The sequence below is a fragment of the Capra hircus genome, chromosome 26 (genome assembly GCF_001704415.2).
Source record: "Capra hircus breed San Clemente chromosome 26, ASM170441v1, whole genome shotgun sequence".
Taxonomy (NCBI): domain Eukaryota; kingdom Metazoa; phylum Chordata; class Mammalia; order Artiodactyla; family Bovidae; genus Capra; species Capra hircus.
This window is the reverse complement of record NC_030833.1, coordinates 17875006-17888933: the sequence shown is the minus strand read 5'-3', so window position 1 is coordinate 17888933 and position 13928 is coordinate 17875006. Positions and strand designations below refer to the sequence as shown.

General features: G+C 41.7%; 1 protein-coding gene across 4 annotated transcripts in view; it reads right to left on the bottom strand.

Moving 5' to 3' along the window:
- NRAP (nebulin related anchoring protein) overlaps nucleotides 1-13928 on the bottom strand; it is a 75714-nt gene that overhangs the window by 47054 nt on the left and 14732 nt on the right. Inside the window, exons 10-15 of one of the 4 annotated variants that reach the window (XM_005698494.3) lie at nucleotides 13207-13311; nucleotides 12102-12218; nucleotides 9322-9426; nucleotides 7750-7857; nucleotides 6062-6166; nucleotides 1478-1576 (exon numbers count right to left, since the gene is read on the bottom strand). In XM_005698494.3, coding sequence (XP_005698551.2) covers nucleotides 1478-1576; nucleotides 6062-6166; nucleotides 7750-7857; nucleotides 9322-9426; nucleotides 12102-12218; nucleotides 13207-13311 — 639 coding nt within the window. Of the gene's footprint in view, nucleotides 1-1477; nucleotides 1577-6061; nucleotides 6167-7749; nucleotides 7858-9321; nucleotides 9427-12101; nucleotides 12219-13206; nucleotides 13315-13928 lie in introns of all 4 variants that reach the window. The other 3 variants (XM_018041477.1, XM_005698495.3, XM_013975292.2) reach the window with 3 other exon arrangements.

Below are 13928 nucleotides of genomic sequence, written 5' to 3'. Positions count from 1 at the left end.
TTTTTCACTCTCTTTTTGTAGGCCTGTAGCCGAAAAGGAATTTCTGGAAAAGGCATTTCACAAGGAAGCCTGTAATTTTATGAATGTTTTAAATTAACAGACGGAAGATGCCAAATGAAAAGTCAAACAACTCAAAGGCATGCTCACAGTTACAAGTTTGCAAAAGACTTCCCTGCGGCTACCTCACCCGCTGGTAGCACTTGAGGCTATGAAACTTGTTTTTTTAAACTTCCTGCAATGCCAAACCTCTCGCTATGTGCAGTTAGATACTCAAAGAGTAATTATCAAATGTCTGCCCACATTGGAAACAGACCATCTTAAACCACACACAAAAACAGCCAACCAGACATTTTATGATTCCCAATGGAAGAACACGGCATCATATGAAAAGCAGTCTTGCCCCCAAATTAAACCTGAGCCTGACCAAACCTAGAGATCCAACTATTATTTTGTAGGCACTGGAGGCCAGAAGAACACAGGTGCAATCCTCACTGGGATACAGTCAGCAAAGCTCAGATGTGGGAGACTTTATAGGATAAACAGTTCAGTTTCTTCCACAAACAACTTGCAAGAAAAGAGATAAAGAGGAAAACTTAAAGATGAAAAGAGTCTTGAAGACATATCAACCAATCACAAAGTGTGAACCTTATCTGGAGCTTGATTCAGACAAACTGTAAAAAAAAATAAATAACTCTATGAGACAACTGGAATGCTGAATGTCACCTGGACATTGGTGATGTTAAGAATTTTTGTTCAATTTTTGGTGTGATATATCAAAATTGTGTAAGTATGTTTAAAATTAGTTTTATATTTTAGAGATTCATACTAAAATATCTGTAGATTAAATTATACAATACCTAGGATTTCCTTCAAAATAATATGGAAGGGGACAGTGGATGTGCATACAGAAGCAAGACTGGCTACGAGTTAATTCATTGAAGCTGAGTGACGGCTGCCTGGGGGTTCATTATGCTGTCCTTTCTACTTCTGAATGTATTTGAAATTTTATAAAATAAAGTTTAAATCAAAGAGAGTGATTTCTGGACTCTCCTAGGGGTCCAGTGATTAAGAATCTGCCTGTCAAAGCAGCGGACATGGGTTTGATCCCTGGTTTTGGAGGATCCCACATGCTGCGGAGCAACTAAGCTGGCACATCACAACTACTCTAGGGTCCATGCTCCGAAACTAGAAAAGCTACCGCAATGAGAAGCCCAACGCTTCTATCACCACGCTAGAGAGTAGCCCCTGACTGCCGCAGCTATAGAAAGGCTGCACGCACAGCACAAGGAAGACCCAGCGCAGCCAGACATAAATAAATATTAAAAATAGTAACTTTTAAAATGAGCCATCTCATGGTTTTAACAGGACATATGACACCATCAATGGAAGTCATATCTTTGGGGAATCAGATATCCAGAACACTGCGAAGCAACTGCAAGTCCCCCACATCTAGCCGGGTGGAGAGGGTATCACTTACGTGACTCAGTTGCTGGGCATTGATTTTGGCTTGAACAATCTGAGGAGTGCTGGTCACAGAGCTGTACTTCAGCTTGTCGATGCTTTGCCTGTAGTTGACCTGGATGCAGAGAGGCACAAGGTGTCACCTGCACTTTGCTCGAAGATTTCCTTAGCTCCCTCCCCCTCAGCCCTATGGAGCCGTGATTCTCAAATGACCAAAGAAAAACCCGAAGATTCCAACTGGAGATCAACAGACACTCCAAGCCCACTCCAAGATGGAAAAACAGCCCACTGAAGAGTGAGTGACTGAACAGGTGGTCACCAAAAGAGTTCAACTGAATGGCCAGGGAATGGAAGTAAGGGTGATCATCCACTTCGCTAATCAGAGAAAGGAATTTTAAAACCTACCATCTGCAGGCTAGGCCTTTTAGTCAACTAGGTTCTGGATCTGTTAGTCAGATCACTATCAAACATCTCACACATGGTCTTCATGCCTCTGTTTAATTGCCCAAAGCCCAGGGCCCCACCCAATATCCTGCACAGTATGGCAGCTTCTTTAGGCCTCCACACTCCACTTTCCAGCATCCCACTAGCTCTTACTTCTCTGTCCACACTCCACCTACTGCCTCTGACCATGATCTCATAGCAGGGGGCTGTGCCCTCACAGGGGGCAGCCTTGCACTTTTCCACTATATCCTGTTTGTCTAAACCAGAGTCTGATGTCTGTCATCCTACCCACTTGCTGTCACCTCCTGTTGCCACCTCCCTGGGTGACAGCTCAACCCTGTGAGTCACAGACCACTAGCTGGATGGCACTCGTCTTGGCTCAACGTCTGGCCTCATTGTGGGGGAGTAATGAGGAGTGGTGGGGACTGTGGCAAAGGGCAGAGCTACTGCTCAGCTCTGGGAGATAGTGATCTTGATTAAATGGGACTCAGAGTGGCCAGACAGTCCAGTTTTCCCAAAGAAACCAGAAACCCATATTATTATGTAAGTTCTTTCAATTTTAAACGCTGAGAAACAGTTCAGTATTTTAAAACCCACTGACCCAAGGGAAACAGACCCAGTGCAAAGCTTGAGATGGCATCTCTTCCTTGGACTGACTACATTCTTGCCTGTTCCAACAGGAGCTAAACAATAATTACGACTGAAAAATAGCACTTACTATGTGCCTAGCACTACTGCAAGTGCTTTACATTTATTTACACATTGAATCTTCCCAACCACCCTGTGGGGAGCACTGTTATCCCCACCTCACAACATGAGGCACAGAGCCCTGAAGTGACTTGCTCAAGGTCCCCAGCTGGTTTCAGAAAGTGAGTGTTAGTCACTCAGTCATGTCCGACTCTTTGAGACACCATGGACTGTAGCCCACCAGGCTCCTCTGTTCATGGAATTCTCCAGGTAAAAATACTAGAGTGGAAGCCATTCCCTTCTCCAGGGGATCTTCCCCACCCAGGGGTCGAATCCCGGTCTCCAGCATTGCAGGAAGATTCTTTACTGTCTGAGCCACCAGGAAAGTCCCTGGTGTCAGGGCTAGGGTTCAAATCCCAGCAGTTGGCCTCCCAAAGTGGCTCCCAGACTGCAGACTGTAACTGTGGTTTTGCCAATGCTGGTGTGCTTGGAACTGTTTACAGGTGAGCCAGGGGTGCCCTATAACCAGAGCTATCTCTGCTTAGAGAAGAAAACGCATTATGACAAATTAGGAAACAAACAAACCAAACAAACAAAAGACTTATACAGTAGCTTCCAGAACAAGATCTAAGAAGAACAGAGTGTTCCAGATACTAGACCGCAGAATCTTTTGTTGGATTCGGAGAAAAGGGACAGCATTGCTTCATTCTATTTAGTTAACAATTCAAGGAGAAAAGTTTTTGCACATTTTGAGTTTCGGACCTGGGGTATGTAGAAAAACTAGGCAATATGGTCATTTCAATGTCAAATATTAATGAGATTACACTACAGTAGCTTCCTAATGCACTAAGTCAGAGGGAAAATTATCATCTCATAATAGAGTCTAATAGAATTCAGAATTATGCGTGATAAAATGTCACAAAACTGTGTTTTTTAAATGGCAAATTCCTTCCTGATAATTCTGCATTAAGTATGTTGCAGAGCACAATTACTTTCCTCTGCAGGACATAATTAACACCCTCCATGATTAATTATATCTTTGCAATATCACAGATGCTTGGTCAGTGCTTCAGTCTACGTTCTGAAAGGTCCCTTTGCTGAGGGTAGAGTCTCATTTTAATGCTATTAGTGTTTTTAAAATCCATCTGAAAGGAATGTTCTCTAATTAAGGGCCCATGCTTGTTTATTTAATTTCAGGGCTACCTGACCAACTTTAAGACTACCAGACAGAAAGAGAGACCACAAATATAAATGGATTCCCAAACTTCCTGAAAACTAAAGTCCTACATCAAGGGCAGTAAAAATTTTCACACAGGAGCCAGGAAAATAAAAAAAGCAAAGCAGGTTGAGGTGATAGAAGAGGTGGCCACTCAGTCCCCATCCACTGCTGCCATGCAGGAACTAGGGCCACAGTTCCTATGTGAGCCCACAATTTCTACATATCGTTTCAAAAACAATTCTTCTTAACGCTGTGTGGCCACACCAAATACCTCTGCAACCTGGATCTGGCTCATGGGCTGCCAGTGCAGAATCTACCTCTGCTTCCAATTAATATTTCTAATCCAGTCTAGTTTAATTCATCTCTCAGACTTCTCCAGGTTGAGCTGACTCTATTTCAGGTGGCTGGTTTGATCCACTGTCTTATATAGGCAAATGTAATAGCAAGACATGTTATAACAGGACTGCTGTTATAGGACCCTATATAATAGTTGTAGGACCCTCTCTCATTTCATCTGTGTTACTATGCATTGTTTCTAGAATTCTACTGTGAAGGTGAAAGTGTTAGTTGCTCAGTCATGTCTGACTATGCAACCCCATGGACTGCAGCCCGCCAGGCTCCTCTGTCCATGGGATTTTCCAGGCAAGAATACTGAAGTGGGTTGCCACTTCCTTCTCCAGGGGATCTTCCTGACCCAGGGATTGAACCCCAGCCTCCTGCTTTGCAGGCAGATTCTTTATTGACTGAGCTACTATGGAAGCCCACTCAAAGAAAGAACTCACTCAGAAGCCCACTGTGAAAAAACTCACTCAGATTTTATGAGATGCTCTTGATTCCTCAAGTTTCTCAGAAAATGTATGCAGCCAAAAAAGAGAAACCTGGCTTTGGTAGCCAAGTTTTAACTTGAATTTCATTAGGGTGAAATGAGTGAGTCAATGCAACCGAACTGTCTGGGAAAGGGAGAAGCAAAATGGGGGCGTTTATATTCTACTTCCCATCCCCTGCTTTATCACACATTTGAAAAGCCTCTTTCATCCATCAAGCTGTCATTTGCCACTGACTGGCCTTTGCTGTCCTGTAACTATGTTAGATGCTGGAGATGCCCAGCGGAACGTGACACTGCTCCTACTCGGAGCAAAAGGGAAACAGCTGCAAAGACCCATCTACCAACAGCACAGACCAGGTCAACGGCTGGAGCTGTGCTGACTCCAGAAGAATGTGAAGGAAAGTAGCCCTGAGCACTCAATGGGCACAAGTTGAATGAGATACTAAATTATTTTTGTAAGGTTTTCTTTTTGAAGTGGACCCTTTTTAAACTCTTTATTGAATTTGTTACAATATACTTCTGTGTTATGTTTTGGTTTTTCGGCCCTGAGGCATGTAGGATCTTAGCATCCTGACCAGGGATCCAACCCTCACCTCCTGCACTAGAAGGTGAAGTCTTAAACACTGACCACCAGGAAGTCCTTACACTATATGATTGACTGGAGATAACTCTCACTGACAAACATGAACTGACAACTCAGTTCTAAACCACCTTGTGTACTGTTTAAAACAGCAGATAACTTCTACTGTTTCCCTTGTACGTTTCTGTATTATCTAAATTTTCTGTAATCAACATGTAGTAAAATTCTTGTAATTAGAAAACAATGAAATTAATTAATTATACACATTTCATTGGCAACAAACCAAACTATAAGTAAATCCAATCACTGCTGTAATATTAAATAATAAAATTAAGTTATTTTCTTAATCTTAAATTATTTTATTTAATATTATATAAAATTAAATTTAAAAATTACACTCATATTTCTCCTGGGGAAAATAATTAAGTGCTCCTGGAGAAAATAATTAAGCCAATGCTGCCATTTCCTCTCAACTTATAACTATTTCAGTTTACTTCCTCTGGTCCTCAAACATAAAACTTAAAAAAAAATAAACCTCATCACTGCTAGCAAATAATTACTTTAAATGTGCCTAGCAGCAGATATAGGTCTCAAATTCTAAGAGGTGAAATGGAACTTTGAGATATTTCCAAGATGAAACCAGGGTTGTCTCTGCCTTATGTTGGAAATCCAAGAGTTTCCAGACATGTATATACAAACCTCCTGTTAGAAAAGAGTTACTTTTTCTCAGTCCCTTGTGTCTCCTAAGAACTGCTGTACCCTGTTTCTTTCTATCTAGCTGACTAACAATCACTCCATTGGAGGGAAGTGATGAGGAATAAAGGTCTATTGGGGAAGGACTCACATCTTTCAAGGGAACCAGTTTCATTGTTGTTTGATAGGAAGGGGTAAGAGTGGCCGGGTAGTTGTAGTCGACAACATCATGTTTATAATCAGCCTTGTAGGCGATCTGAAACACAAAGAAAAGAGCAAGAAAAGAGAAATTAGCCCCCACTTTCTTGTGACCTTGTTTGAATGTCATAAAAATATTCTTTAAATAACCAGAAACAAAATTAATTCAGTTTCATCACCTCCAAGGAAAATTAAATTACATTCACAGTTTTGCCTTTAATTAATTTGAATTCTTCTTCTTAATTAACCCAAAATTAGCTAACTTCATCTGTAGCACATTTATTTTATCTTTCTTATTAATCATGGAGTCCCTTGTAGATTTTTTTGTCAAAGAAAAAGTATTTGCATACAAGTATACAATAAAAGAGCTTCTTGGCTAATGCCCAGAAAATAAATGAAAATTCAAGAGTCTTCAAAGTACTTGAAATTTTTTTCTAAAGGTCAAATTGACTTTCTCAGGCAGATGAAATTTGACATGTGTATGTTTTAATAACGAGATCAACTTCTTCTTGGTGTCCTTTACTTCCAAGATGTACAATTTGGCATTTGCAAACGTGTAAACTGAATGAAGGAAAGTTATGACCAACCTAGACAGCATATTAAAAAGCAGAGATATTACTTTGCCAGCAAAGGTCCATTTAGTCAAGGCGATGGTTTTTCCAGTGGTCATGTATGGATGTGAGAGTTGGACTGGGAAGAAAGCTGAGCGCCAAAGAACTGATGCTTTTGAACTCTGGTGCTGGAGAAGACTCTTGTGAGTCCCTTGGACTGTAAGGAGATCCAACCAGTCCATTCTAAGGATCAGTCCTGGGTGTTCTTTGGAAGGACTGATGCTGAGGTTGAAACTCCAATACTTTGGCCACCTCATGCGAAGAGCTGACTCACTGGAAAAGACCCTGAAGCTGGGAGGGATTGGGGGCAGGAGGAGAAGGGGATGACAGGGGATGAGATGGCTGGATGGCATCACCAACTCGATGCATGTGAATTTGGGTAAACTCTGGGAGTTGGTGATGGACAGGGAGGCCTGGTGTGCTGCGGTTCATGGGGTCGCAAAGAGTCAGACACAACTGAGCAACTGAACTGAACTGAACTGAACTGAAACTGAAAGGACAAAGCCAGAGATTAATAGATCACATGCTTTAGCAAAAAGAGGGACCTGAGCTACCTTGCTATCCCACTGTCTTGAGCAGTGCCTGGACACAGAAAATCTACAATGAACACTAAGATGGAACGAATGAATAAATCAGTCAACCAACCAACCAACCAATTTCAAATAAATCACAAACGCTTTGGAAATCTGAAGCATTTCAAATGAGAATCACGCTCATCCATTTCTCTTTATCTCTCAGAAACTGAAAGTTTTTGTTACACTGGATCAATTACAATAGATCTAAGTACTCTTCAAAGCAGAGAAAGCTGAGATTAATACATGGAAGCTTTTGAAATTTTTCAAGGATTTTTTACCTAGCGTTGGTTGTATTGATTAACATTTAGAAACTCTTTGAGGTCAGTCTTTACACAACAAAACACTGACTTTTTTAAAGGGGAGGTTGGGAAAGAATTGGCTGAATTCTTCTTGCCCTTTCTCCCTCCACCCCAACAGACCCCGAGGACATGCAGGCCCTTCACAACAGGACTCACATTGCTTGCCAGGCTTCCAACTTTCAGAGCATGGAGCATCCGTTTGTCCATCCCGACTCCTTCATAGCGGCCTCTCATGCGGTTCTGGTAGTTTTCTTTATATTTATTCTACATGGGAACACAAAACCTTCAACAAAAGTATTCTCTCCCCAACTCATGGAAGACAAACGACTCATCTTAATGAGCTAAATCCAACATATAAATGATTAAATAGAGCCTATTTATGTATTCAGTGGGTCAGCGAATTAAAAATAAGACAAACCTAAAAAAAAATTAGAATTCAGGAAGTTGGGGTAAAACAAGCTTACAAGCAAACATAGGATCTGATGCACAGACAGCACAAAATGACCTGATTTTTTTTTTTTTTAACATTTTCAGTTGTAAACATACCAGATTTTTCCAACGTGAAAACCTATCATATGAACGTGGAGCTTTCCAAAGACAAGCACTGATCATATAGGGGCTGCATGCAACCCCATGCCCCCAAGCCCCTGTACTGCATGCTATTACCACTCTTGCTAGATATAAGCATAAAACCTGAGCTTTGCCAAATTCTGCACCTTTTACATGACACACTGGCTACTACCGCAACCATGTTAAGTAACTATATTATGTCCCAAATGCAGCTTACAAAGAACGAAACAAGAAGACAAGAAGTCACAAATAGAAAAATCTAGTACTTTCTAATAAAGCTACATTAAAATCACCTACCTTGGGAGGCCACTGAGTTTCCAGGCACTGAGAGTATTTTAACAGAATACTATTACTCTACATCAGATATAGTTCTACTTATCTCAGTTAATCTTCACAAACACTCTATGAGGAGGAAGGATTTATTATCATCCCCATTTTACAGACAGGCAACATGGCTCCATGAACTCAAACAACTTGCCCAAAGTCGGCCCCTTAGCCAATTATGGAACCAGGCCCATCAGCTCCAAAGCTGGTACACTCAACTATGGCATGTATGCAAAAAAAAAAAGAAAATTCTTTGCTAAGCCTTACAAAGTCCCACATGATTTCAGATTTTACTACTATAATCAACTAAGTAGAAGTATAATCATATAAACCAGTCTTTGATGTTCTCAAGGATACATCCCCAGACTTTGAGAATTTCCAAATTTGCAAATGCCACGCCAGCATACATCTGCTCAGCTGTAAGATGGGGAAATAACACCTGGCCCTCCAGGTGACCGTGCAGGGTAACTGAGATTGTGTACTAATTTAAGAAGCACAAAGTCAAATTGAGAGGGAACGCTGCATGCTCAGCTAGGCTTCCTCACCAGCATTTGCCACTAGGATCTGGATACTGTTTTACATGAAGGAGGCAAGAGGGCAGATGCAGCCCTGAGGACTCAGGGTCAAGTGCATGCTGGGGATTTAACACTCCATGGACCAGCCCCAGCAGGCAGTCTCTACCAGCACTCATAGTATCTGTGCCTAAGAAGCCATGCTTCTCCAAGACATCCAGATGCATTCATGTCCGCAGTCTCTTAGGAGACCACGAAATTCAGGTCATTAAAAAAAAAAAAAAAAAAAGGCCAAACAAAGGCTTAGGCATTAAAAACTCACATCACTGGTGAATTTTGAAATCTTGCACACATTCCTGAATTGAGGCGTTTCACAGTAGTTGATACTATGACCTTTACTACTTTCCAGATCCTTCTTATACGCCACCTTGGAAACCAAAACACCAGATGCACAAGAGAACCAAACCCGAAGTCACTCTTGAAAATGTCACCAGGGCTCAACTTAGGATATTTTTAGAAAACTTTCAACCGAAGATTTTAAAATAGCAGGCATAGGCTACTGTAGGTCAACAATACATGTTTTCCTTTCAAATAGTTAATAAGCAAATAATCAGTTTGGTTCTGGATATTAACAAATATACAGTCCCTTTCAAGAGTAAATACTTTAAGATTTTTATATAGCTCAAAAAATGGCAAAATAGTTTTAGAAATCAGGACAGTGGTCACTTCTGGGGACAGGTGTCTGGGGGGATGTCAGGACTTCTGGTCATGTTGTTTTTTGATCTGATTGCTTATTACAAAGATGAGTCCACTCGTGGAAATTCTTCCTACTGAACACTTATGATGTATGCACTTCTCTGTATATATACTTCAGTAGAATTTAACCAAAAAAGTTACTTTACAAAAGAGTATAATAAATGAGACCACACATAAACACAGAGTGCCTTCTAATTTTAAATGGCTAGTTGAGCTCCTCTGGGTAGTTGTATGTAAGATGTGAGGTCATTATTAAATAGACTCCAAGTCACTCCAGGTAATTGGAGAAGGCAGCTGAAGGCTAGTTACCATTAATAGAGGCAGGGCTGGTTTGTCTTACTAGATAAGCATGAGGGCAAAAAGAAATGGAAGGTTCCCTTGTGATGCTTACCAAAGGAAACACAATTTATTATCATACCTTATAAAACATTTGGTGGGAATATGCCTCTTAAAGCTTGCAGGATGCATCATAATGCTTATAATATGATATAAAATGAAAAAAGGCACATAAAACTGTACACACAGTTGAATTCTAACTCTATAAAAATGTTTTTATATTCATATATTTGTTTATAGTATATTCACATAGAAAAGGGCTTCCCTGGTAGCTCAGATGGTAAAGAATCTGCCTGTAATGTAAAAGACCTAGGTTCGACCCCTGGGTCGAAAAGATCCCTAGAGAAGGAAATGGCAACCCACTCCAATATTCTTGCCTGGAAAATTCCATGAATGGAGGAGCCTGGTGAGCTACAGCCCATGGGATCAAAAAGAGTTAGACACAAATGAGCAATTAACACTTTCACTTTCACTAGAAAAAGGCCAAAATGGTAACAGTGTTATTCCTGGGTCTGGTTCTAGTTCTGCCCCTAGAAGTCTATCGGAACCAGAGCAAGACACTTGACTTTTCCAGGTCTATGACAAAGCCAGGGACAAAAGACTGCAAAGACCCCACCTAGATCTAATGTTCCATGAGTCAAAACGCAAGATTCAGCAAACTTTTTCTATAAATGAGCAGATGAGTAAACATTTGAGTCTTGGTAGGACATGTGTGTCTGTGTGCGTATGTGTGTGCGCACTGAGTCACTTCAGTCGTGTCCAACTCTTTGTGACCCTGTGTGCCACCTGAGAAGCCCTGTACGATGTACATCTCTCTATCAATTCTTTCCGTATCGTTCAAAGGCAGATACACGATGGATTTCAATAAGACTTCATTTCTAAAAACAGGCTGTGGGCCAGATTTGTTACTCAGGTTATAGTTTGCTGACCTCTGGCCTAGAGCATAAGAATCATATGGATAATTTGTTTAAAATGCAGGTTCTGGACTTGCCTGGTGGTCCCATGGCTAAGCCTCCAAGTTCCAGGCAAGGGGCCTGGGTTCGATCCCTGGTCAGGGAACCAGGTCCCATGTGCAGCAATTAAAACCTGACACTGCCAAATATACAATTTTTTTTTTTAATGCAGGTTCCAAGAGCTTGGCACCTATCCACTATTTCTAAGTATCTGACATTTCTGAAGATGGCCAGGAAATGTACACTCTTGTGATTCTGAGTAGCATCACAGGCTAAGGCACTTTTTGGGATAAAGGACTGACTCTCAGGGAAGAGAAGAAAAATCTTTTAGGATTTTTGCATATCCTTTTTTGAGTTGCAGACAACTTGTTAGATGAGTCCTATGCATAGCCTGGCAAGAGGCTGACAACTCAAATGCCTTCAGGGTCCTGATAGGTGATGCGAACAGAGAAGAAGCTGCTATAAGAAACTCAAGAACAATAAAAAGGATATGGGGAACTAGAGGGGATATTCCCTTGCAAACAGCCCTGGTAATTCTAAAATTCCTAACCCCTTGGCAGGCCAAACAAAACACCGTCTCTGGCAGCCAGGTCTGCCTCTAAGGCAAGGGGAATTCATACAGCACATAGAGCTTCTTGGAAACCTGACTACAAAAATGAGAGAATCAGGGAGGTTCCATGTTCAAAACACTCCTCATCTTTGATGTCCACTCTATAAGAATGACATATGGTTATGAAGGTTGGTTCATCCAAATTCTGGCAACTAGAAATCTACTACCAGGAACTTTGGAATATCCACAGCCCTGTGAGAATTTCAGGAGGAAACTTCTGAACCATCAGAGAAAGATTTAATTAGTTCAGTTCTACACTCTGTTATGAATTGCTTTTGACTGTCTATTCATTCTTTGGCAACACGTGTGTAGTTCATGGGTGTTTGGAAACACGTGTGTAGTTCATGCGGCGTTAACACAGAATTTTTCATTCTGGGGTCACCCCCTCACTGTCTGTCGGAGTCAAAGGAAGTGACAGCACACAGATGGGACCGTCCCTGTACATACCTCACTCACGAGCTTGTTCACGCTCTGAGCCCGCTTCAGAACCAAGTTGTCCTGGGCTGGGAGGGAATGATAATGAGCAGCGCCCTTCATCTTATTGAAGTCCTGCCTGTATTTTATCTGAAAGAAGCACACAAAGAACAACCAGAGCTGTTGTTTTCATTCTCCAGGAGAGAAGTTACTCCCCATCTACTCCACCTTTCATGTCAACATTTATTCAATACAATTTTCTGGAGGAAAAAAAAAATCAATGGGTTTTTCCTCCTCTAAGTCCCTGAACCACTCACTCCCTTTTAGATTAAAATATTACTGCCCCCTTTCACATTTTTTTACATTTTACATTCTAGTTCTACATGAAGAAAGGTCTCAAAATGACCATACCTAGAAGTATCATCCAAAAACCCATTCACCTTTGGTTTTAACAACCATTTCTCATCCAGTCTCGAGTGATGAATGTGTCCTTTATTTCCCCTCTCAGGCCAAAGTGCACTTTTCTAGGGAAATGGTTAATAACTGAGTAGGAACGAAGTAAAGGAGAAGGGCAAAGGGGGTATGGGACGAACGCTGGGCCTCTGATGATTGATCAAGTTCAAGTTGGTGAAAGATCTTCAGTGTGTGCACCGCTTTACCAAGTGTAATAACTTTACCAAGTGTAATGAGAGCTTGTCTTTCAAGGATGGCCAACTGGCTAACATCCTGCAAATAAAAATTATTTTATCAACTGGGTTACACCCAATTTGATAATCATACTATTTATTTTAATCAGCTATTCCTCTTGAGTGCTCAATTTCTAAAGTGGGTTATTTTGCAAAGACTCTCCCAACTCCATCTTATCTGGCTAGACTGTATCTGCGCTTGCTTCAGCTGACCTCAAGTAAGTTATGTGGTTTGTCCATGTCAATCTCCTTTAAAGCAGACAAATGTGACCTAACAGTATGAACCCAAAGAGCAGATGTCAGAAATCTGGACAGGAATTGAAGGTTAACGTTGTGCTTTGACTCAGCTCTGAAAAATTCAGCTGGGTGTAGGTTTCAGGAAGCACCGTCTCCAGAACCTCATTTTTCCTCTGCTTCTGTGGCTCCATGGGTTGTTCCAATGAGGTACTTACATCACTAACGAGTTCGTTGGCTTTCTTGGCGTTCTGATAAGCTGGGGTGATCATGGCTGGGAAGCTGCCCTTTCCTCTGTGCTCGCCATACTCTTCTGAGTAACCCTGCTGGGTCAATCGAAAATTTTAATCAGGGGACTTCCCTGGTGGTCCAGCAGTTAAGAATCTGGGGACACGGGTTCTATTCCCGGCCTGGGACCTAGGATCCCACATGTTGTGGGGGCAACTAAGCCTGCGTGTCACAACTACGGAGGCTGAGCGCAGCAACTACCAAAGCCCAGATGCCCTAGAGTCTGTGCTCTGCAACAAGAGCAGCCACCACAATGAGAAGCTCATGCACGACAGCTAGAGAGTAGCCCCCGCCGCTCACTGCCAACAGGGAAAGCGCTTGAGCAGCAACAAAGACTCCGTGCAGCCAAATAATTGGTTACTTTAAAAAAACTTTAATCGGTAATGCTCTACCCCTGGAGCGGGGAGGGGATTAGCAATGATCTCTCCTACATCTCTTGTTCTTACATCTCCTGTTCCCATGGAGGCCGGTCCATACTGAACTCTCCTGTGTTCACCCCTAAGAGCAGCACATGTGGTCATTGAGCTGGTGGACTCTGGAGGCAGACCCACCTACTATTGTCCAGCACACTTACTGGGGTCAGCACTAAGTAAACGGAAATGATTGTCATTGGCATCATCATTTCCATCAGATAAGTTAAGACACTGTAAGA